This window comes from Pantherophis guttatus, chromosome 4 (assembly GCF_059756535.1).
Source record: "Pantherophis guttatus breed Tessera chromosome 4, ASM5975653v1, whole genome shotgun sequence".
Taxonomy (NCBI): domain Eukaryota; kingdom Metazoa; phylum Chordata; class Lepidosauria; order Squamata; family Colubridae; genus Pantherophis; species Pantherophis guttatus.
In genome coordinates, this window is record NC_142066.1 from 57,351,831 (window position 1) to 57,377,902 (window position 26,072).

The 26,072-nt window shown below is 37.7% G+C and overlaps 1 protein-coding gene across 10 annotated transcripts in view; it reads left to right on the forward strand.

Annotated features, from left to right (window-relative positions):
* The window catches only part of ADAM11 (ADAM metallopeptidase domain 11), a 103,050-nt gene that overhangs the window by 70,963 nt on the left and 6,015 nt on the right, over positions 1–26,072 (forward strand). The window contains exons 17-27 of one of the 10 annotated variants that reach the window (XM_034416064.3): positions 318–410; positions 1,088–1,168; positions 1,576–1,626; positions 1,928–1,991; positions 6,512–6,611; positions 6,775–6,894; positions 7,243–7,411; positions 8,019–8,133; positions 8,672–8,762; positions 11,861–11,878; positions 15,864–15,894. In XM_034416064.3, the coding sequence (XP_034271955.1) occupies positions 318–410; positions 1,088–1,168; positions 1,576–1,626; positions 1,928–1,991; positions 6,512–6,611; positions 6,775–6,894; positions 7,243–7,411; positions 8,019–8,133; positions 8,672–8,762; positions 11,861–11,878; positions 15,864–15,879 (918 nt within the window). In that variant the 3' untranslated portion in view covers positions 15,880–15,894. Of the gene's footprint in view, positions 1–317; positions 411–1,087; positions 1,169–1,575; positions 1,627–1,927; positions 1,992–6,511; positions 6,612–6,774; positions 6,895–7,242; positions 7,412–8,018; positions 8,134–8,671; positions 8,763–11,860; positions 14,179–15,863; positions 15,908–21,679; positions 22,318–26,072 lie in introns of those variants that run through there. The other 9 variants (XM_034416070.3, XM_034416063.3, XM_034416068.3 and 6 more) reach the window with 9 other exon arrangements.

The window sequence follows — 26,072 nt, forward strand, 5'->3', positions numbered from 1 at the left end:
AGCAACAAACATTATGGAAATTGATGTTATAAACAATATGGTTATCTCAATTGGTAGAAGGAAAAAAGAGCTTTTTTGAGAATTGATTACATCTGCATAATTTGTAAAATAAAGCAACATACGTTAAGAAAACTTGCAAATTCAAGTTTTCATATTCCTACTGTATTCAAATGGTAAGTGAGTTTAAAAATAAAACCCAAATATCTAAAACAATGTTAATTAAGATCTTAAAAAAATCTGAAGCTGTACTTTTCTTGTTCCAACTTTGACCTAAAATCCCAAGCAATATTAAATATATTGTTTTTCTTTTCTCAAAGGAGTGTTCCAAAAGTGGGGGAAACTGCTGCAAGAAATGTACCCTTACGCATGATGCCATGTGCAGTGATGGGTTGTGTTGTCGAGAGTGCAAGGTAAACAAGTTGGAAAGGGACGTCTGTCATTCGAATCTGTGACCATCTCTCACCGGTTTTAAGCAAAGCTATCTTTCTTGGGAGTTACACAGCAGGGCATCATCTGCTTGCATGTCAATACTGCCTACAGAAAACAAATTGTAATCAGGCCAAGCCGCAATTGGATACTAGGTGTCAGCTCACATATTTTGAGCTGCCTCAGATATGCATGGTTTTCTACAAAATATTTCTGAACAGCTCAGAGCATTAAAGTTTGCATAAATCGTGGAAGTGAAGGGGTGAATGGAGTTCAGTAGTCTCCCCCTTGAGCAAATCTTCACCTGCTTAATTCCTGCAGCTTCACAGTGTCAGGTATCCCCAACTCATGGATGCATGTATGTCTGTGAACGTTTAATATTTACAGGACAGATCTGTGGGTGGATTTGGTAAAATGCTGAGACATGCTTTCTTTTCTCTTTTGTTGCAAGGAGGAAGATGAGGAAACTAGGATTATATAGAGCAGTAAGGACTGTTGCTCCTTGTATGATGCTAGAGATAATTTCGTTCTCCTCTTTTCCTGCCCTGAGAGTGGAAAAAAAGGAGAAAGACCTCACCAGACACGTTCTTTGTTTTATTCTTCCCTTGCCAGCTTAATATTAAAGTCCACTTTTATTTTTCTCCCATTTTCTCCCATGAAGTATGAGCCACGGGGTGTAACTTGTCGAGAAGCTGTGAATGAATGTGATGTCCCAGAAACTTGTACTGGGGACTCCAGTCAGGTGAGTTGGGGGAATTATAAGGAATATGATTTACGAGTAGATGGGGGTGGGGTGGAGGATAGCACTGTAACCTACTAGTCAAAACATCCATGTGGCTTCTCTACACAACAGCCAATGCAGGTTGTCTTTATTATTGAAAAGTTCATCCAGAATTTTAATTTCTAAAAAAGAGATGTTGTCAATAAAATTGGCTTGAAAGCATATTCCTTTAAAATGGGTCCCTACCTTTTCTAGCCTTCCTAACCTGATATCTTAAATATGTGCCAAGTTGACTGAGGATTATAGGATGTTAGCTAGTACATTTGGAGTGTACTAGGTTGGGGAAAAGAGCCTTTTACCAGTTTTCCTGAGTTGTATTATCTATATTTTGTCCTTTCTGATATAATTTTCTTTTTCTCTCTCCATAGTGTCCACCTAATGTACACAAGCAGGATGGCTATTTTTGTGAGAATGAACAGGTATGGTTGGTATCTCAGTTTCATAACTAGAATTCCTGGAACTGCAGGAAATATGGGGGGAAAGGTTAATTGCAGTTGGATCCATCTGTCAATCCCAGTAAAAGGAGTATCCTTGGAAAATTCTAATTAAATCAGATTGAACAAGGAGCAAGTTTCTCAATGGTTATTTAAACAAACAAACAAACAAATAAATAAAGGTTAATGTGGAATTGTAAAGCGAGATCTGGATTCTCAAATCCCATAACCTGGATATTACACTTGAGCATGAGCCTCTTGACAAGTCCCATTTTTTGCTCTGTAGGGTCGGTGTTATGGAGGGCGTTGTAAAACCAGGGATCGCCAGTGCAATGCATTGTGGGGGCGAGGTAAGTAGCTATTCACTCTTAGAAAAGAATCATCATAACTAATGATTGCAAAATCTAAATAGCCAGTATGCCGTAAAAAGGTTTTTTAATCTCTTTGCTGCCATCTAGTGGTAATGCAAGCCTTTGTAGATATGCTTATAATTTAGCTGTACAATATAATGGCACTTGAATATTTGAGTGACATCCATACTGGAGATGGAATTGTCCTCAGGTTAGGGAAAACATATTAATTCTATTGTTACTTAATTGTGGTACAGTTTGATTCTCTTCTTTTATATATATATATAGCAGTTTGCTAAGCAGACTGCTTGAACTCTGTTCTGGAGGTTTTTTGGTAGCAGCTTTCTCTGGAGATAGTTAATTGCTTGAATCAGTGAGGAGAACAGGAGATGCCCCTATAACCATTTCTAGAGCTGATTGTAATGATTGTAATGATTGTAATCATCGATTACTAGCAAATCACTTACCAGCAAACACCAGCATTTTGTTTGTTTGTTTGTCCATCACTGTTTGCAAACAACACAAACTATTTAGATGGGTTTGGGATGAAAAAAAAATCTGTTGTCTTCAAAACTCATCTAGACCTAGTTTTGCCAGGCAATTTCATTCTGAATAGTTATGCTTGGCTTTTGTTCTTTCTTGCATTCATCTTCTGATTTTTCCAGTGCCAAATGAAGAAACCAGAGACGTGAACTTTGCATTATTTCAAGGAATTAGAAAATCATAGTGTGGGAAGGGCCACTTAGGCCAACTCCCTACTCAGGGCAGGAATTCAAATTAAGACATCTCTACCAGATGGCTCACTTTCAGACGAGCAGATGGAATGAATGGGAACTCTCTGGATAATTGGCTTCATTATCAAACTGCTTCTTACTGTTAAGTTTTTTCCCCTAACATTTAATCAGCATCTGGTTTTCCATGACTTTAATTCATTATTTCATGTCCTGCATTCTGAAAGAACAGAGAACAAGTTTTCACCTTCTGCTGACATACTTTCAAATATTTGAAAGGAGATATCTTATGCTGTCCCACCTCCACTTCTTAAGATTAAGCATGTATAGTTCCTTCAATTTCACTTCATAGGAGTTAATTTTAGTCTCCTTTTAATCCTCTTTGTGCTTTTATGAACCTGTTTCTGTTTATCTGAAGCCTTCTTAAAGTGTGGTATCCAGAATTGAACACAATAATTAAACATTGGAGTTTGATCAATGTTGCAGAATGAAGTGGAACTTTGATTGTTATTATTTGGAAACTATACTTTAGTAAATGCAACCTAAAACTGCATTTACTTTTCCTTTTGGTGGGCTGCACTAACATTATGCTGCATATTCATATTTGATTACAATCAATTATCATTCCAGTATATACTAATATCAAGCAGGTATCCAACATTCTATAGCTATGCTTCCTAACTTAAAGAAGTTATGTTTCCTAACTTAATATGCATTAAGTTTCATATTCTTATTTTTAGTCATTTCTTTAAACTATCAAGATTATTTTGAATTTTATTTCTATGTTCTAGGGCATTATTTCCCAGTTTTATGCAAATTTGATCAGCATCTCTTCATCCCTTGATAAATAAAAATATAATACAGGGCCCAAGACTGGTCTTAGAACATTTGTCTTTCTATTTTTGTGAGGTATCATTGATGAGCACTCTTCGAGCAATCTATGTACTTAATTGCCATGTCATCCATACTGTGGTTTACTAGTTTGTTAATTAAATGTAGTACTTTGTCAAATACTTCGTTGAAATACATGTAAATTAACTCTGCAGTATTCCCAAAACCACTTATGAATTTACCCAATAAAAGTGAGATTTATCTGACAAGAAAAATAAGTAATTATCACACTGTTTTGAAAGTGCTCACAGATTCATTATTTAATTGTCTGCTTTAAGCTCTCCTATATTAGTGTCAGAATGACTTTTATGTAATCCTTTCCCTCCTTCTTGAAGGAAGCAAAACATGTTTTTTTCCAGCCATATGGCACTTCACCTGTTCTCCAAGATCTCTCAAAGATTGGCCAGACCTTCAGTAAGTTCCTTTAATATCCTAGGATGCAATTCATCTGGTCCTGGAGACTCGATGCAAAGTAACAAATAATGTCAGACTGTGCTTTCATCAGTCTCATGCCTCTTCATTCTGCTCTTCACAATTTTCTGGGTCAAAATCTACCTTCTTGCTGGAGAAGATGGAGAGAAATGAGCAATTGGTCTGTTGATTCTTTTTTCTTATCATGGCTAAAGAAACATTTTTTTTTTTGTTCTCAGACTTCTTTATTCACCTCAGCATGTTCTGAGTTTTAGCTTTCCTAACCCACTTTCTTGAGTTCCAGACTACTAGAATTGTTCGCAGTTGTGCATTGAGTACATCCTTTTTTAAGGAACATCTGTTCATTTTGTGCTTCTTTTCCCATTAATTTCTCTTTTGGTGGAATTCTACATAATTTATTTGAGTGTATTAAAATCTATTTTGTTCTTCTGCACCTGGATTTTACAGAAAAAGAGGGTGGTCTGAAAGATACTGACTTTCCAATTGCCTAGACCAGAATAGCCCTGGAGGAAAGTGTCCGTGGATGGGGATTTTGTGTGTTTGTGTGCGTGTGCACGTGCGCGTGTTGTATGTACATGTTCCTGAAGTGACCAATAGAAGCTTGACTGATTCCACACATTAAAGATCACCTGGTTGTGCCCATAAGAGAATGGTCAGTGAAGTATGTCATTTGTATATGTGGCAAAAAAAAAAAAAAAAGTATCAGGATATGATGGAAAGCATAGCTTAAATACCAGAAGATTAAATGTTGCCTGGAATAGGGACTGGGGATTGACCAGACCTTCAGTAAGTTCCTTTAAGGAAGATTGAATGTTGCCTGGAATAGGGGCTGGGGATCAAATGAAGACCATGCCATGATTGCAAAGTAATAACAAGAGTTGTCAGAGTTTATTTGTATTGCAGTTGCATAAAGGAAAATAGGCCCTAAATCTTCCCTACTGCTTAATGAATCTTATGGAAGTAATTCAGTAGGAAAAAAAATTAAAGAAAAAGTCCATAACCATGCCACAGCTGTAGATAGAATGCTAATGGACTAAATTTGAAGCTAACAATTTGGCTACTAATTGAAATTGGCACTGCTATGCACTGTTGCTTTATTCTAAATTAACACAGAAATTCCCAATTGAACTGTAATCTTGCAAGATCCTAGCCCTTTTCTTTGCCTGTGCCAGAGATACTCACCATTATTCACTTTGCTTATTTCAACTTCTGCCAACCATTTTAACTACAAACAGAAATTAAATCCAACAGCCAAGAAGACAAATGAATCTGATTATTTGTGTATTTACCACATTTAACATCATGTACATATGTTGTGCTTTATAGAACACTGGAATTTCTAATCCAGCAGTAATCTAATCTAATTTAATTTAAAACACCCATGCATATACAGAGGAAGAACTGGAGAAGGCAGGGGAAGACTAGGCTATTATTTCAGTGACATCAACTTTGTCTTGATAAGGCTTCTTCCAGAACCCAATAACTTCCACATGAGTTGGATACCAATTCCTACCATTTATCAGGAGAGGACAGGAACTAGTTTTAATTTACAGTATCTGGAGATCTCAGATTATGACAGATTGAATAAAATAGAGCAGTTAGAGATTCTGGAAATGTTGAAGATGGATTTAAACAGAAGAGGGTACGTACCATGAACAGCAGAAAAGAAGAACAGGAAGAAAACAATGGGGGAGAAAAAGAGACAAAACAAACACCACCCATATCAGCGCCAATCCTCAAGGATCACTGGATAATCTGCCTTCTTATCCACCCAGATTGGCTCATGACTCTAGACAATCCAGCCTCTTCTTCTGGCTGTTGCTAAAATGACGTCTTCATATGCAAAAGAGGAGAGAAGGATAGGAACTTGATTTGGCACCATAGAAGTATTATTTGTCAATTATTTACTGAAGCAATTTTTACTCATTCCTTCAAACTGAAAAAACTTGGTGAGGTTTGAAGCTCAATAAAAAGCAAAATGTTTTCATCTTGGATAGCAAAATGAACCTTATAAATAATTCCAGCTAAGGAATCTGGCCTTTCAATTCTGAAAGTTTAACCCTCAAATGTTAACACCAAGCCCCATAGATCAGGTTTTCACATGTCATAGCTTGAACTTATTTTCTTGGCATTGTTTGCACATTTCCCTTTTTAAGGCTAGAAATCTTTTACTTGAAAATAGTGTTTTTAAAATCTTAAGCAGTTTTGGAGTTAGCCAAACCTTATACATCAAAAACTAGGTCAGTAGAAGACTTCCGGATGTATAGTAAAGAAATTATTTAATTAACTGAGTTTCTTCCTAAGCTTCTCCATCCACCAGCATCACTGCTGACCTAGTGATAGAATTTATTCTCTTCATTGTCAAATATAGAATATTCTTCCATATTCAATATGTGAAATCCATGGTTATTATGCTCTTTAGCTTGCTCTTATTCTCTTTCTCACTTCTCTTCCTGAAAAATCAAGCTTCAGCTGAAAGATTTTGCTACGAGAAGCTCAATATTGAAGGCACTGAGCGTGGGAACTGTGGGCATGAGGGGAACCGCTGGGTGCCCTGTATCAAGCAGTGAGTAATATGAGATTTCTCCTTTTTCCATAATATCCTTTCCCATAGTGTGCTGAATCAAACCACACAGAGGGAAGTCACTAGAATGCCACAACCAGTAAATTGAGGCAGAAGCCAGTCTTTTTAAAAGTATATTATGTTCCTCTCCTCCCATTCCAATTAGGGATGTGTTGTGTGGATATCTTCTCTGTGCCAATGCGACAGGATCTCCACGTATTGGTGAACTACTAGGCGAGATCACAACAATGACATTCTATCACCAGAAGAGATATATTGATTGCCGGTAAGTCTTGTACTCTAAGACCCACCTTCTTCATTCATGCCAACTTGCTGGAGAATTGGAGAGATGAAAATAGGAATGTTCTGGGCTGCAGATTGATCCCCTCCCACCATAGAGTAAGTTTCCAAATAATTTTGGGGAATGTCTGCCAGCCACAATCTTGAAGGTACAGAATCACAGATTCCTTAGGGATGTAATGTAATGCAATATAATGAAGGGGGCTATGAAAAAAGAAAGTGCCTATTGTGCTTTCTTCCTCAAACTTTTCACCATTGTCGGCATGAACAAAGATCATTTTAAAGGGCATTGAAATATTCCTTCACTTAATGGAACTTTTTTTTCCCCACCCAGAGGTGGCCATGTGCAACTGGTGGATGGCACAGATCTGAGCTATGTAGAAGATGGGACACCCTGTGGGCCCAACATGTTGTGTCTTGATCACAAATGCCTTCCCGTCTCTGCCTTTAACTTCAGTATCTGTCCAGGCAGCTGGGGTGGCCAGATCTGCTTTGACCATGGGGTAAAAATTATAAATAAAAAAGTTGTGTTTTCTGTTTCCATTAAATAATAATGCAAAATAGAGAAAGAAATGTATCATTTAGCAACTATCTTGCCAAGTATGAGCTATATAAATGCCAATATTGTGCCATCTGCACTTTTTTAATGGCTTTCTTGTGGATTAAATGTTAAAGATAAAACAGGAACATTAAAAATAGGAGCATGTCTATCTTAAATATTCCTGAAGTGTATTTGTTTATTAAATTTGTTAGCCCCCCCCATCTTTTCACAAGTTGGCAAGTAATGATGGATCATAAAAAAGCTGATTATGATATAATAATTACATGCAGTGAAGATGGCCTACCTACATTATGGGATACCAACAAAAAAATGATTATTGCATTGAGAAACAGTCATTCTTCAGCATTATTAAATAATATAGAATTATTTTTTGGTGTATTGTTGGAATTTCTACTTTTTTCTCAAAAGCCTCATTGTTGCCAATTCATTGTGTAATGATGCCCACTGAAGAAAGAAATGTAGCTCAAGTGAACACATACAAGTTTCTGGAAAAAGATCACTGGAATGTGTTTGAGGAGCCCCGCAAAAAGCATCTTGCTTAATTACAGGTCTGCAGCAATGAGGGCCAGTGCATCTGCTATTCAGACTGGACAGGAAAAGACTGCAGTGTCTATGATCCTATCCCAGACCCTAAGCCTACTGGAGAAACAGAAAAATACAAGGGTAAGTTGTGGGAGGCCCAGAACACTTTGCAGACAGCCAAAACACTCAATTAATTAATTAAGTAATTAATTAAGTAATCAAAAAGGTTTCTTGCAGAAATCTTATTCTGTCTGAATAAGATTTCAGGCATTTTCCATTTTGGATTTTCCATTTTCCATTTTGGATCAACTCCTGCATGCCTTTTATTTGTCCTGGTATTTCCTGATTTTTCTGAGAAAGGGAATAAGGAATAAGGAATTTCCTGGATAAACTTGCAATATATATATTGCAAGACGAGCGATGTGGCAATCTACTGTTCGAATAGCCTTCTTTGCTTCCTTGTTCTTTACTTCTTAGAAACTCTTCTAATATTCTCCTGTTCCTATTTTCCTATTTAAAACAATCCCTTTTTCTGATTTCCAGAAGTTTTGTACTATACGTTATTATTGTAATTATTAAAACATTCCAGTTGCACAACTAGGTTCTGCACATTGTGCTGCATATCAAGCACACACATAATTGTAACACAGTTCATTTTTTGTCTCCTCTTTCTCCACAGGTCCCAGTGGTACCAACATCATTATTGGCTCCATTGCTGGAGCCATCTTGGTGGCTGCTATTGTTCTTGGTGGCACCGGATGGGGATTTAAGTAAGCAGCGTCAACATGCACATATTGTGCTTCTCAAATCGCTGTGCCCATGGGCTAGATTGCCTTGAGGACTTCCTCTCTGTTGCATGTATTCCAGGTGCCTTTTGCAGTGGCACTTATTTGGGGAAAGGGGAATTGAGTCCAGGTATGGCCCATCCATCCCCAACTTAGTTTTGGGCTGAAGGGGAGGATCCTCTTCAGGGTGGAGTCATATGAGTATTCCACAGGTAGTCCTTGACTTACAATTGTTCACTTAATGACCATTTGAAGTTACAGTGGGCTTTCCCAGAGGTACATAAGACCCATTTTAAAGTTACAAAGCTACACTCATCCCCATGGTCATGTGATTGCAGTTTTGAGTGCACGATAACTAGTTCACCTTTTTAATTGTTTGCACCATCCCGCAATCACATGACCATGATTTCTGACCTTTTTTTGCTGGTTTCTGGCATTTATTTCTGGTTTCCAGCAAAAAAAAGTGCCAGTTGAGGAAAGTGGATTTGCTTAGTGACAGCCACATTTGCTTAATGACTGCAGTGTTCTCTGAATGACAATACAAAAGAGTAGAAAAAATCAGAGCTGGTCATATAATGCCTTGAGTTGCTAATGCAATGACTGGCTGAAATTCCAGGCTCAATTATAATTGTAAGTCAAGGACTAGCTGTACTAAAGGTGTCATGCAATAAAAATGGTATTTGCAAGCTTGTTTCTATGATGCAAAACCTCCTTATGATAGTACAGCAAAAGCATGGATATTCTTGAGTTAGCTATGTCTGACTACATGCCTGGACTGGAAACATGATTGAATGATGGATTGAGTCTTTGCTGCATTTTAAGTTGAAGTGATTTTAAGAATCACTAGAAGGAACCATCAGTGGATAGAGAGTGATGGCAAAGGAAGATGTATGTAAATAAGATGTTGGTCAATGGTCTGAATCCATTTCAGCAAAATAAGGATTGGCTACTATAGGAAAATGTGACAAGTTGAGCTATAGGTCTGAAAAAGGTGAAGAGAGACAGAAGGTGTGCAGTATTATGGAGACACAAATTAATATTTAGTTGTATTTCCAGGCATGTATGATGCTTGATAGACAGACCAAAGCCACCCTCTTGTGGTGAGAGTTCATATTTAACAAATCTGAGGATAGAAGTGGGGAAAATAGAAAAATGGTTTTTGCTTAAATGTGATAAATTTTAGTTATTATCACAACATGTTATATTGGAACAAAAAGTTCAGAAGTGTGCTATGTTAAAATTGCATTGTAGTGTTTTTCCACTAATAAAAATAATATATGGTAAATTTTAGGATACTTCCTAGTGGCAATAGAGAGAGCAACAGTAAACTGAACTGGAAGAATTTCATAGTGATCTACTTGCAAGGATTGGCTGGTATTGTTGTAATTTCGTCACACAATTTCTTCTCCTCTTAAGATGCTGGCTTGCTGGTCTCACAACAGTTAAAGCAATATTTCTCTTTCTTCTCATCTTGAACATAATAAGAGAAGTATTAACTGGAAGGGGACTACAAAGTTTCCCCATTACTTTCCCCGCCCCCACCAGTTTCCTAGATATTAATGCTGCTGGTTTATGAAAGTTCAGCCAGAACCTTTTCTATTCTTGTCGTATGTATAATTGGTTTTTGGTTTTTTGTTTGCCTTGGGTAAAAGTGCCATTTTATTTTTAGTTCATCAAGTTGGGTTAATACTGTTGGCTTAGTGAGGGGAAGAACTATTTGGCAGGAGAAACTATTCAGATTGGGAAAGAGAATCAGGGCTGAGACCGAAATGGAAGGACCTGCAGATCGATTGGGGATAGCTGTTGTTCCTCTCTTATCCACATCAGGCTTCCTGTTATGTTTTGCACGGATTGACACTTGCATGAATGAAGGAGTGCCTGACCTGGGATTGCATGAATCAGATACTGATGTTGATGGGGACATTGGCATGGAGGTGGAGTGGGGAACAACAGTCCTTAAATATCTATTCCATCCCCCAAAGCAGCTTTGTAAAATCCAGTCTTAAACTACACTTCCACTATTCTCAGCTTATTGGTAGGAGATGATATGAGTGTCATCCAATATATCAATATATATTAATGCATAAGAAGTGGGAGAAGCTGCTTTGGGTACTCTGATCATAACAAAAGCTTGAGATACATCCTATAAAGTTAACTGTATCCCACTTGGACCCCCCACCCAAGATCTCTTGCTTTCCTGCAGATTTATTGCTGGTATGACATGTTGTATGGGTTGGTCTGTTTGCACTATTGCACTTAGGGGTGAGAGAATATAAATTCCACAGCACCACTGTTTGGGAGGCTGGAAGGAAGGAGATGTTTGAGGAATGAAGATGAGGAAAGCACCTTCAATTTGTAGCAAAGACAGAATAATCACTTTGGTTTCTTAGGTCTGTAACAATTCTGGAATCACAAACAACTTTTCTTGCTTCCCCAATCACATGATCCCCAGGCATTTGGAATGTTGTTTTGGTTGCAAAATTTGAGTTCTTTCATCATTGGTTTATTTTTACCATCTGTTGGGAAAGGTGATACAAGGATCGAAAAAAGTAGCAGAGGGAACTTAATGGAAGGATAAGGAAAATGGAGGACCTCTGCCCTGCAGAAAATCCCTTTTCCCTGGCAGCTTCTTCTACATTCCCTCTAGTTCTACGTGTGGTATTCTTGGTGTGCAATTACAAGTAAACTTTCTTTAATACAAGCAAACAACATTGACATGTAGTGTTTCCAGAAGAAATGCAGGCTAACACAGACTAGGAACGTGAGGCCCACTTGCCTTGGAGAATGTGCTGCAGGGGAGACTGAAATGAAGGTGCTCTTCTTTGCGATATTTCCAACCTCCCTTTAAGTTCTAACAGGAGCTACATGATCTAATGGAATTCTCCAAGAATGATGGTAATTGGATCTCTGCGCAAAAGTTGTCCTGGATGGTAAGAAGAAATTGCATGTTAGGTTAGTTTGCATTACCAACCATAGCATGTGGCACGAAGACTGGAAGCAGTCAGGCCAAGATGTACAGCTGAAGTTATCTGCTAACCCCTGCTCCCCTTCTCTCTTTCCTTTTCTCTCTTCGGCTTGCAAAGGAACATTCGCAGAGGAAGGTACGACCCAGCTCAGCAGAGCATGTAGCAGCTTCCCTGAGCACATCTCTCCATCACCTACCGCCTCCATCCCATCCTCCTCATCGCCTTCTCCCCACTTTTGCTACTTGCAATGATCATTGGTGCAGAAGGGCCAGAGCTCTCATGGAGGCCTGTCTCGGCAGAAAGAATTTCGTCTGTCCATGCATCCATCAGCCTCATTCTCCTTCTTCAGTTGCTATTTTCAGTTGCTATCGTGAAGAGATGTCTAGTGAATAAGTAAATGGTCACAGGTGTTCTATCCAGGCATGTAATGAACCCCTGGTTCTGCTCACTGGATGACAGGGATGGGAATTGATCTTTCCCCAGTTTAAGGCCCAAGTAATAATCCTTTATATCATGTTATGGTAAAGTGAACACAGTATTTTACTATATCATTTTCACGGTGGGACTTTCCGCAAATGGAAATAGTTTGCAGTGAACTGTGTTGATTTTGAGATGCAAAAGATTTCCACACATCTCTGCAAGGACCTCTCCACCTATATATGTATACGATATAATATACACTTATATTGCCAAGGAGAGGGTGTGTTTTAATTGGGCCCACACCCATTCTATTATATAAGTGGGTAGGTATGGTGCTGAATAATAAAGCATCGAACTATATTATAAAACAGCCTTCTAAAGCCTGGAGACTTCAGGAGCATTTTAATTTTAACTCTTAGATTTCAGCTGTGGAATCTATAGTTCAAAGACATCAGGGGTTTGCCATGTTGAGGAATTGTTGCAGTCCTGAGGTATAACTAATACTCTCAGGAATCTGAAAGGAGATATATTTGAATGTATCTGCTTCTAAATTGAAATGGATGCACAAGGCCTGGTGTAACTGTTGAACCTTCCTGGAGTGTATATGTAGACTCACAAATGTTTACTTACATTTCCTGTGTTCTTTAAAATTCCAAAATACATGTGGTATTTAGAAATTAGGGGCTCCCCCCACCAATGAAGCACATGCTGCTCATTTGCAATTTTGAAATGAAAAGTGGCCAGTAGGGAAAGAATTAAACTGCATAATTCTATGATTATGAAAATAATAACAATAATGATCCTTTTGCATAGATTTAGTCTGAGTTCTGTAGAATAGAAAAGGCCCATTTAATGACACTAATAGGTTTGGGCTACTTTGTTTTGGTTTATGTACATTCACTGGGTGCAGTTCACCCAATGGGATCTTCATGAGGTGGGGACCAAAATATTTATATTGTTCATGTGGAAACAGAGTGTATAAAAGCCTACTTAAAAGTAGAGAAAAGCATCACTCGAATCATCAGAAGATTGACTAGAACCATTCTGATGTGTCTATATGTAGGGTGATTATATTTTTATCATTCTAATTAATAAGTGAAGCTCTTGAATCTTAGGAAGATTCCCCTTTCTGATGTTCAGGGCCTTATTCAAAACTTGGGGAAGATAGTTTGCCCCAGTATATGCTATATGACATACAGCCGTGCTTTTCTGCTGCTCTCTGTGTATTATGCATTACTTTCTTGAATGTGATTTGGTTGCTTGCTTGCTTGGCATTTGTTCCCATTTCATGGTGTTAAGCTTCCTTGAAAGTTTAAAAGAGCCAGAGTATTGGGGATGCAAAAGAGATTGTCATCTACATTTAATTGCTTTAAACACTAGATATTTATATAATTAAAAGGTTTGTATTACTGACATATTACCAAGTTAGGTTTCTGGAGGAGAAAACGTCTAAAAACCACTTCCTTTTCTATATTGGGGTAATATGACTTATGTTTCCATTGTTAGTCATGGACTGTATCATACAGTAAATAAGTGCCTTTCAGTATGAACTAAATCTTCATAACATAATAAAAGTATTCATGTATTAACAATAATAAAAATATTCATGTATTTAAGGTAGATCTTCCAAGGTTCATTTTAGAAAATAAATATATTTCTTTTTAAAGAAGAACGGCAGATATTGATTTTTTCCCAATATCTGCATACAATATGTATTAAAAGGACACTGCCCTATGAAGAACCTAAGGGATTTAGATGCTTAAATAAATCCTTTTAACTTTATGTTGGAAAGGATTGAAAATTAATTATTCCTTTTATTTTTCATAAATTAACAAGTTTTCACTGTATAAGATCCTTCAACTTCTCCCAAAGTATATTTCAATTGTTCATTCTATAATTGTACTAGTAACTCAAAATTCATTCTTCTGCCAGAAAATAATAAGATTCAATTTTAAAGAGATTTATGCTAGTTATATTGAGAGATATGGAATCAATAAATAAAAATCTGGAACCAAGACTTGGATAATTTTGTATCAAGTATATTTAAACGTTAACTTCAGAAAGTGTATTTTTAAAATAAGCCAATTCATCCCTAAATGTATCACCAGTGGTAACTGGCTTGTGGAACATCTTAGTTATAAAATAATAATAATGGAAAATATGATGACCATAAGCTGTGTTCTTTATATCCTGAGAAATATTTGGCTTTTTGAATCAAATTTGAGTTAGAATTTTTTTTTGAATATTTCTATTTTATTTACAGTACACAATAGCTTTTGTTAATAATTCTGTATAAACAGAGCAAGTAATCTGGTACAAATTCAGTTTGCTTTTTTCTGACAAAGCTGCAGTTAATCAGTTTTGATGTAACAATGAGAAAGGCTAAGAAAAAAGAAAACTAAAGTCACTGATAAAACCAGTCAAGCACACCATCTGGCAAGAACCGCACCCCCCCACACTTTTAAATGGTGCAAGGCCAAATTCCAGTGAAATGTTAAAATTTGATGGTGCAGTGGAGACAGAGACCCTAAGATCCAGGTGAGGGCGAAATGCAGCCTCTGTGGACTCTTGCCCTCGTTTAGCAATGGATATTAACTCAAAGGATGTGAGAACAGGTTACTACCTGGTCCTCATTTTTTTAAAAATAAAGACTTAAGGTTCATGGGGTTTCCATTACATTTGTTTAATTTTGCAACTTTACAATTTCTAGAAAATTTTAGCAACCGGTTCTCTGTCTGGTTGCTTGGTGGGCATGGCAATGGTGGGCATGGCCTCCTTGGCCTCCTGCACCATGGTGGTGGGGGGGCTTTTTGCCCTCCCCAGGCTCTAGAGGCTTTCCTCGAGCCTCTAGGAGGGTGAAAAAGGCTTCCACCGGTCTCCAGAGGCCCGCTGGAGGCTGGAAATGGGCCTGTTTCCAGACTTTAAGAACTTCCATGCAGACCCTGTACTTACCTGGCACCCAAAACAGGCCGCATGGAGACTCCTGGGAGGGGAGGGGCAGGGTGGGCAGGGCCAGCCAGTCCTTGCAACTACCGGTTTGGTGAACCAGATGTAAAATTAGATCCGGTTTGTCTGAACTGGTTGAATCCAACCCCTGTGTCTGGCCTAAGATCTGTGGTAAGAAGAGGAATCATGTATGTTTTTTCAAAATATAAAATGGGCAGTGTCTATTTTGCTCCTACACTGGGAAAACAGTGGGTTAACTAACACTCACCATATTGGTATTCATAATAAAAAACTGCTTTTGTTGGGTTGAATTGTTATGAAGCAGTGGCACAGTTCTGAGTACGACAACAGTTAAGCTTCTAATGATGCCATGCAACTGCCAGTAGTGTTTCAAAACACTATTTTTCATCTATAGCTGCACTTTTCTCCCCTGGAAACTTTAAGATAAATGGACTTCAATTTCCAGAATTCACCAGCCAACCATACTCTCTGGGGAACTCTGGGAGTTGAAGTCCACACATGTTAAAGTCTTCAAGGCTTAAAAAACCACTGATCTACAGCACCGATTCCAGGTTTTGCTTTGGATTTAGTGAGTTCCCAAGAGAATGAGGAAAGAGGTATTCATCTGGCTCTTTTAACCAGACTAGGGAATCATCACAACAGCCCCATCCTCTCCCCTATCCTCCCCCACGCACTATCTTGCATTCCTCTTCGTACTCTGACCTTAAACAACCCCCTTGCTTCTGTGTTACAGGTCTGGAGGGGCTTAGCCCCAAATCATAGCTTGATCTTTGTGCTTCTGGGTCAGTATTCTCACCATAGGGTGGAAAAGAAGGTAACAGCACCTTCTTCCTTTTCCTGGCCAGCAAATAACCAACACCCTAATCTACCAAGTCTTCCTTTGCCTCCTGGATAGACAAGGGCAGGAATGAAGCCCTCCCTTGAAGGGGTACCACATTGCTCTGCTTCACTTATGGAAAAAGATCTTCATGAAGGACCTCCTGCTCTTTTATATCTTGTCAGATGCACCTTTTCCTCTTCTTCCAACATTGTCTGGGAAAAAAAAGAGCATTTCTTCTACCTGTGCAGGTCTTCATATGTGCCTCACTTTACTAATCCCATCAAGGAATGTGCCATGTTGGAACCACCAAAATACTACACGCAACTCAGGGGTATAACAACACTCTTCAGCTTCTGGAAGATGCCACTTGGAAGACATGCAAGCGTGTTCCTTCCCATGAAGTAGTTTGAGCAAAAGTGGATATGTGGGATATGTTTGGATTCTGCTAAAATTTTGCTATGATTTCAAATCAGGGAATTGTGAATTCATGGCTAATGCTTATAAAATTACTGGGAGTGAAGAAATGACATGTTTTCATCAATTAAATCCAAGCCCTTTACTTCCATATTTTTGTTCCTGGAAGTTTGAGCTATAAGCCTTTCTATCATGCTGACTGCACCAGCCTAAATGCAAGAGCATGCCATTCTTGATTTAAGGAAAAATAACAGAAACATGATGATAGTATGCTAAGGTAGTACTCTAAATAGACCAGACTTATTACTTTGCCCTCTCCCCCCCACTTCCAAAGGTTATATTTTCTGTTTTGAATGTGATGGCTAATTGTGCCACATTATCAACAAGTGGCAAACCAGTGTTGGTAATAGTGACAGCTCATAACAAAATGCCGCAAGTGGCTCTTGGTCAGGGAGTGAGGGCGGATCTAATATCACAAGTTTCATAAGTGTATCAGAGTCCTCCTGCCAAAAGTGAGAATGGACACTTTTGATTTATTTATGGTTGATCTATTCCATCTCACCCCCATTTTATTTCTTTCGTTTTAAAACATTTTTCCCCATCAGCATGAATGGAGAGGAATTATGCCAGCTTCTGAGTTCCAAAACAAATTAAACTTTCTTTTTGAAAGGGAATCCAATCCATGGATTTTTTTTTCTTTGCAGAGATTTGCAAAAGCCATTATATAAGCTACAGGTTTTTTATATATTAGGTACACAATACACCATCCTTAGAAGTGGAGTGACCAATCAACCAGAAGCCAATCATTCATAAAACTGATTTTAACTGTGATTTCCTCTCCCCCCCCCCATCCCTATTCTCTACCAGGAAATTTCTGTATTCAAGGAAGCAGCTTTTAAATTTATTTTCAGTTTTTCAGAACAATTAGATGTATATGGGAACTAACTCCATGCTAAACCAAACAGATGAAATAATTCAGAGAGTGGCATAAGAAGAAAAGTTAATTGCAATGGCTAAATTTTTAAAAGGGGGGTGGGAAATTCTATCTCCCACACAATAGGTACTTGGTCATTCTTTTTAAGTGTTGTGTGTGATGAGATAAGATTTCTTTTAGTAAATTCTCTTAGTAATGTTTCAGTACAGTAAGGAAAATGGCTAGGAGGTCGCACCTCAATAGCACAGCAGGTTTTTGCTGGCAGGTATTTTGTTTTAAAGAGTTTGAGAACCAAGGAAACCCAGGTGGATTATAAGAATTTTGTTGCCCCTTTTTCCCTTAGTAGGAGAAAGCCCACCATACTGAATTGATGGCACATTTCATGGACCAGCTATTCAACATAAAACCAGCCCATCTCAGCAGGTGCTAAGTCTTTTTCAAGTAGATATTTTAAACCAAAAATCTGAAGTCCACTTTGGATCATAGTAGATCTCCTATACTAGCTGAGGACAGGATCAGATGATATTTCATATCTTGGGTCAAAAGCTTTTCTCCCTAAATGAAGGCTATCCCACCGTCACCATGGGAAGTTGCTAATGGCCTTTTCAAAGATTCTTTTCCCAGGATAGGTTGCAGGAAAGTTCTCAGCAAGCAGATTCTGCAGAGGGAAGAGCTACATATCCATTTAGCTATACACAGTAAACTGGGATTAAACTCAGATTGTTTCATTTCAGCTCTAAACAATGATAAGAATGTCAAATCAAGAGAGCCCTGCTCAACTGTCACATCTATTTTGACCCTCAGCATTTCTTAAAACAACTATAGTTTGGATTCTGCCAGGACACTTACCCTCCCCTCCCATCCCAGGCACATTTCTACGTGGAATAGCTTCTAGGACAGGGGTGTCAAACGCCTACCCCCGTTTTAGCTAAGGGGAAAAAAAGTTACGATACATCATGTGACAACAACGTGACAACATGAGTTTGACACCTCTGTTCTAGAACTACACATTGCTGGTTTTTGTGCCTTTTCAAAATGTTACATTTCAAGTGACTGTTCTCTGTCCCTCACCCCAGTGCCACCAAAGCAGAATGAGTCCTGTCAATTGTCTCCTTGGATTTGCCTTCTTCCAATGAAGAAGCATGTCCACATTGGTAATTCAAACAGTAATACAAGAGGGAAGATTCATCCTTTTAAATTTCTCAGGAACAGGGGAAAAGTTACAATAAAGTGAGTCTCAGTTCTCAAAAATTTGGGAAATTCTTAAAATTCTTAAAAAATATAACATGAATAGATGTAGGTTCAGAACTCTTGGAGATTTGATTGATTATGACCACTGTGCTTGGTCCAAGATGTTTCTTGAGGAAAATTGCAAAATTTTGTGCAAATTACCATTTGCAAGCATTGACCTTGCCTGAAAATGTGGATTGGAACCTTATCTAAGCATTTGAAAATGTTCCAATCCAGTTCTGCAAGGAAATTTTCTGCAAACTTCTCATTTGGTAGGCTCCCTAACATGATATTTATTTGTTTATTTAAAACATGTATATAGCTGCCCAACTTGAACTTGGATTGAGTATGTGAGGACAAGCAACTATTCTGTTCTCCCTTACGATGGTAATATAAAAGGGCCAATTCATGCCATAGGATATGCCAGATGACAAGCATGTAGTTTCTTTTGTTTTGGTGGGAACAGGGCCAAAGGGATTGTGTTTTGATAGGAAATTGAGGTCCTTCATAGTGATAATTGATTAAAATATCTTACTTTATCAATTGGCCAGGAAAGAATAGACTTGACTATAGTCTTTTTTAAGCACTGCAAAGAAGTGAAAATCACAATATCATCATATCTTGTTATTCTAAAATGTCAAAATTTGCTTAAGATCAGCTTTATATTAACTTGTGAGATCATATTACTTTGATTAGCTGGTTGTTGACATTATGTGTCTTTAATGTCTCCCAGATGTGTGAGATTATAATTTCTTACACCACAGGTATTTTGGGCAAGGAGGAAAATATAAGCATAGCATGTGCCATGTAACACTTTCCCATGATTCCTCATTTATAAAACTAAAGAGGAAGTGGTAAGTTTAAATCTTCAGAGTATTACAGCTTTATTAGGTATAAATTAACATCTTAGCATGGCTAATAATCAGTTGCAGAGGCTTCTCTGAAAACATTCCTCTCCAATATTTGCAGGCAAAGTACCAAACAGTTCTTTTACCCACTCTCTCTGTACTTTAAATCATATGAAAGGGGGGATCTCAAGTACAAGAAACCATAAACCTTCTCTCTCACATACTACAGCCAAAAAAAAAAAAAAATCAGTTCTCCTGTTTTTAATAAGGAAAGAAAAAATGGAGAAGTAATAGCATATTAATATACAATATTTTGCTTTCTACTTGATAACACTAAAAAAAGAAATTCTAGGTCGGACAAGGAGTAGGATTGGGAGATAGAATTTATTCACTTCAGATTTGCATCTCCCAACTTAGAATACAAAATGGTATGCAATGATGCATCAAAATCTGCACTTTTCCAAAAATCTGTAATAGCTTGTAAGTTGAACAATTGTGTTCATGTTAAATGTACATGTATTAGGAGAAAGAGCACATTGAGTGAAACGGGAAAAAAACTATTACAGAAATAAGAGCAAACAACAGTAGAAAAAATAGGAAGTGAGTCAAATCAAAATTACTCAACCTGACTATAATGTTAATTATGTTAACTATAACATTTCACATTACTGATAGCTATTCATATGAGTGAAAACCTTTCTAGAAATAATATTTGGATATGCAGAACTCACAGGTGCAAGATAACACTGTTCTACTCTTTGGTATTTCCATTGTTCTGCTATACCTCTTTAGGGTCTTCATTCATATGAATCCCTCTCAATAAGATGCTGGCAAATTTGATAATAGACATGTTTTAGGGGAATTTCAAAGGAGAGGAAAGAAATGGTATAAATTCAAGGTACTGCTTTTTGTTTTAAGTTGCTCTTTTAAAATTATTTTCTGTATAAAGAAATTTACAAGTCTCCACAAGTATTTGTATGTTTTTTGAGATGGGACAACTTTACATTTGGGAGACTAGGTACATTAGATTGGAGAAATATGGGAAAAATAAGTGATCTATTTATTCAGTAATACTTTAAAATTAGAATAAGGACCCCATGAAAATGTAGAAGTTTCAATGATTTTTTTAATGTTCTCAACTTACTTGATTCCAAGAGGAATTCCCTTTTGTGTGGAAAGTTATCTAATGTATTACCTATCAAGTTTTCCAATCCTAGGCAGATTTAGGCTTTTATTGTTCAATCATATGGTTTCATTACAGAGCATCTTGCCTTTGTCATGATGAATTATAGCCATTCCTTATATTATCTTTCCCTTTCCCTTTCGTTGCATAGTGGACTGACAGTGCTAGGATATTCCACATGAGTATCATTTCATTTTTCAAAGAGGGTGGACACTAATTAATTAATATCCCACTTTATTATTCTTACAAATAACTTAAGGTGATGAATGTATTACTAAGGGAGGCTGAAATTCCAGTAATTCAAATCCTGTCTTAAATACATGATACAAAGTTCAGTTGGTAAGAAATAAGAAATTGTATTTAGTAGTTACATTTCTGTCAGTAAAATAGAAAACAATTAATCATTTTCCTATCTGAGAGTAGCTGCCAGGGCAACTCTGCAAATGGAAAGTGGATCAGAAACTTTCGTTCAATAAGCAGAAGTTCAGTTGCACAGTGCTGGATTCATTCATTCATTCATAGCTAATAGATGGTCATGGTGAGCAGATTCTTTTAAATATTATTTTCAGACAAAAAAGCAATGTATTTCATTTCATGCTTTCTCAACCATTTGTCTGAACTGCTCTTTCTATTCCACCTTCTTTTTATTTGAGCACCACAGTATAATAAGTCTCCTGGGCAGGAAAGAACCAAATGGACTACACTGCAACCTTTCTTACCTTCCTATTTTTGCTGCAAGTCTTTTCTTCCTCCCTTATCCTTAAGATTACAGCTAGAGAAATTATTTGGGGATGTGTAGTTTCTTTTGGCTCCAGTGAGGACAGGCAGTTGGCAAACTGAAATTTGAAACAGGTAAGGTGATTTTCTTATGGCACCAAAGGTTGTTTATTTCAGAAAAATCAAGTTTTTGTATTATCCAGCAAGTTTGGTGACTTTAGCCCCATTTGAATGATGTAGCTTAAGGGTGATAGTAGCTGCCTTTGCAGTATGTGCATATACTGCTGTCAATGCAACTGTATGCCTGTGTTTGCAGTCAATATGAGTGAATATGTGCAAACTCTGCGGTCTTGGTGCAATAGGCAACCAGAATCTCTTCTTTTTCTTTTTAACATTCACACAGTAGCAAGGATCAAGGCTCCTAAGAGTTCAAGGCAAACCAGTGAAGAAGAGCGAGGCAACATTGCAACAAAGAGCACAACTGCAGAAGAAGCTTACATTATAACATGCTCACTTTGGACTTGGCCATCTCCTAGCACTCCGGCTTGTGGGCACCTAGAACTCAGAATGCTATTGCTCATGGATTGTATATATATATAGGCTTTCTTCCCAGAGACTTGTCTATGTATCGTAATGTGCCCAAAGACTAATTCAAATGTCACTTCAAATGGCATTCTTGTAGAAATATCTTGTACTTCCACTGCACATGCTTCATGCTGAAGGCTAAGCAAGGGAATTGCCAATCAAGGAACACTTCTTGGTCTTTGGTTTGGGCAAATGGCAACAGTTGAATGCTAGGCCTTCTTGTTTTGTGTTTCCCGCTATGCCACACACATATCTACTTACCAATATTTGCTAAAATGAAAAGACTAATTTAGATTTTCTCCTCGCCCTGGAATCCTGGTCATCAGTACAATAAGGACCAATATTTTAAATTCCTACAAAACTCTGCAAATCCTAGTGTATACTATAAGAAAAAAATAGTAAAACACATTCAACTGCCATGTATTAAGAATAAACAATAAATATTATTCTCCTTTATTTGGGACTTATTGTCACTATCTTGCAACTGTTGTCTGGCAAGGCATAAAATATTCTACTCCACTGGTGAACTGAAATACTTTCACGTGTCTTTCAGTATATGGTGCAGCTGTAAAAGTTATTGTGCTTATTTGCCAATTCCTATTTGGCTTCCATTGCTTCTGTTCTGCCTTACTGTATAAGGATGATGTCCTGATTTTGCAATTGTAAGACATGTTAGAGAGCCAGAGTGGCACAGTGGCAAAGCATTGGAGTAGAAGCTGGGAGACCATAAGTTCTAGGCCCATCTTAGGGACAAGACCAGCTTGGTGACCTAGCTTGGGTGGTCAAATTTTACACCAATCTACAAATATTCACTATCATTCCAGTCAATCTCTCAGAGAGAAACAGACAAGGGCAAACCATTTCTGAAATCTTGCCCAAAAAACTGTAGGGATTTGTTTAGGCAATTGCCTGGAGTCAATATTGATTCAAAGACATGTGTACATGTTTGTGCATGTGTATGTGTGCGCGCACGCACACACACACACACACACACACACGCAAAACCCAGCCCAAAGAAACATTTTATCTTGTAGAATCTTGATTTAACTCTATTTTTAGAGTCAGTTTGTTGTAGTGGTTAAGGCACCAGGAAATTTTAGTTCCGCCTTAGACATGACATCAGCTGGGCCAGACTTTGGGCCAGTCACACTCTCTCAGCCCTAGGAAGAAAAAAATCTTCAAAGAATTCCTTGCCAAGAAAGCTGCAGGGACTTGTCCAGGCTGTCTCCAGAAATCATACAGATACACACAAACACACACAAATAAACACACACACACTCACAAACTTGTTAAGGAAAGTGATTATTGTAGTTTAAACTCTTTAGCGTTAGTACACTCTCCTTTTCTGATCAAGTGGAAAAGCAAGTAATAAAAGAACCACCAGTCAGGATCATAATACAGGAATGGGTTTGGAAGATGGTGTTTGACAGACAACTCAACCACATCTCTGTCTTTAGCATGTGTGTCAAAGCAACATGACACACCTGTCAAAGCTCACCAACTCCGTGTGTTCACTGAACAGTTGTTCAGCAGAAAGCAAAAGGGTAAGTTTGGACAGGTGCCCATTCCTGTTTTATTACACATAGGTCCACTTACCAGCTTTACAAATCTGCTGGACAGCTGCTCAGTAGCTACTTTAAAATCTGCTTATGTTCTGGAATGAAATAACCTCATTGTTCTTTGGGCTTTCCCTCTTTACCTGGCTGTTCAGCATGTTGAAGGAACTGAAGCGATGCCTAGCTTATTCTACCAGGAAAGTAAAAATCATGGCAGAGATAACATCATGAGAATTTAACAGAAAATGTTTGGATGCAAGGTTGTTTCAGTCATAGGCTGGGGATCAAGGCAGCAGCATGCAAATACAACAAGAAGACATTGTCAAGGCATATTTGTGCCCTGGTTAGGAAAAAGGCCGTCTGGAAAAAGGCCTTCTGTCTCAGTATTTTCATATGATACTGTTTCTGTTCCCCAATCTATCCAAACCATAAGGTTGACTATTCAATCACTTTCATTGATGCAGATGTCAGAATAGAGAGAACAGGCAGGGAACACCTAAAGTCATTCAGTGATCCCCAACTGAGAGGGGAATGCAAAAAACATGATCCAGACACTACTCTAATCCAAACTTAGTGGATCCACTTTCTCCATGCACAATGGATTTTTTAAAATGCTGCTCCAATCCATGTTTCATTGGCTATTTGCAAAAAGTCCAAATGATTGTTGTAAAGTGTAACTGTGAACTGTGAACAACTGTGAACAATTTACCATTCCTAAATGCTATTTAAAAGTTAATTGCTAATTATGAAATGAAAATGCAACCTGCCAACATTTTTTGCAAGGTTTTCTTGGAAGCTGAAGGCTACTGAGGTCGCATATTGCTGGAGACGAGGAGAGAAAAATAGTATAATAATGTTTATATGCAACCATCATGAGGTCTAAAACCTGCAAAAGACAGGTGGCCCTGGAGCTAAAATGTACACCTCCACCTGTGCAAAAAGGAAATATAAAGGTCATACTTCTCTTTCTATCCACAAAGCAGACCTTGAAACCATAGTTTAAGTAGCAACGTAATGTTTTGCAAGGAAGGAAGAAACAAAACTTTTATCAGCTTCATTTCTACTCCCTTTGCTTGAGCTACTTTACTAGGGAACAGTTTCAACACTGTACAAAAAGTCTGAACAGCCTACATATGGTAGATAGCTGCCAGATAGCTGAAAGGGGGAAGAAGGACAAATGAGGGAGGGGGAGGAGAGGACCCATTAACTGTTTAACATTCTTGGAATCCACAATAAAAATTACGAGAAACTGCAAAAAATGTATTTAAGCCAATTTATATATTAAATATCTTTTACTAACATCAGAAAGATTGGTTTTTCAGACAGAAGAATGTCGTTAGGTTTGCCTTCTCTGTGTAATTGATAAGATTTTGTCAATTTCAGGTAGCAGGGCAAGCCAAGGGTACTAATCAACTAAATAAGGTCATAGATCTAAGCTTGTTTACTTGTAGTTAGCGCTTATTAGGGAAGCACTGGTGGTGGGGAGTTGTTCAGGAAGAGACACAGTACTCAAAAAGCAAACAGGGCAATATTTGATTTTGCTGGAGATCTGGTAACACTAAAACGACATAAATCCTAGTTATTTTCATAAATTGAAATTACCAGCATGAATACATTTGTCAGACTTTATGGAAAAAATGATGTTATCCATTCAAACTCTTGATGATTCTATGGGCCAGGTCTCTCCAGCTCTTCCAATCTTGCATTCCTTCTTTGAGATTTTCTGTGCTCTGGCTGATGTCAGCTTTGAGGGTGGTATGCAAATTTTTTTTTAAAAAAACCCAGTGTTATGAATGCTGAAAAATTTGTGAAACAATCAAGCTACTTTGCCTCTTTAAGGATTTGCAAATATTTTTCTAAGTAAATTACATTGAGATGAGATATATAGTGTGACAGGAAGATTGTATTGAGTTAACCTGAGATGAGACAAAACAATTGATGCTGAACTTCAATGTTGGAAACAAATAATCCCCCCCCTTCCCCCACCCCCATGTTACATACACTGCAAATGACTTGGCTCCTGACTATAGATAATATTGTAAAAATTAATAGCTTTGGAATTGATTCTGGAATAGTAAAAGATGAGTGTGTGATTCCAGTTTTTTTGCTTAGAGAAAAGGGGAGACATGATAAAGATATATCTGATAAAAATTATGCCTGGTACAGAAATTATGGACAGAGAAAAACATTTCACAAAGTGTTAGAATTTTGGATCATCCATTGTTTGGGGACTTTCAGAGCCTATAGAAAAACTTCTTTGTATAATGCATTATTAATTAACAGTATTCATAATGTATTGTTAATTAACAGATAACAATAACAGTATTGTTATCAGATGTGGTGATGGCCACACATTTATAAAAAGAAAACTGAACAAATCTATGGAGGACAGAAATATAAATGGCTATTATACTTAATAACCACACAACGTCTCTTGAATTAAAGACAATAATATATTGAATACCAAGTGCTCAGCTCAAGAATGGAAGAGGCAAATATGAGTAGATATAGCTATGACTTCAATGGGAAAGTAACAGTATTCTGTGCACCTCAGCATATAATCATGCTGGCCACATGACCACAGAAGCATCTCCGGACAATGCTGGCTCCCTCGGCTAAGAAACCAAGATGAGCACGACCCTAGAGTCAGGCACA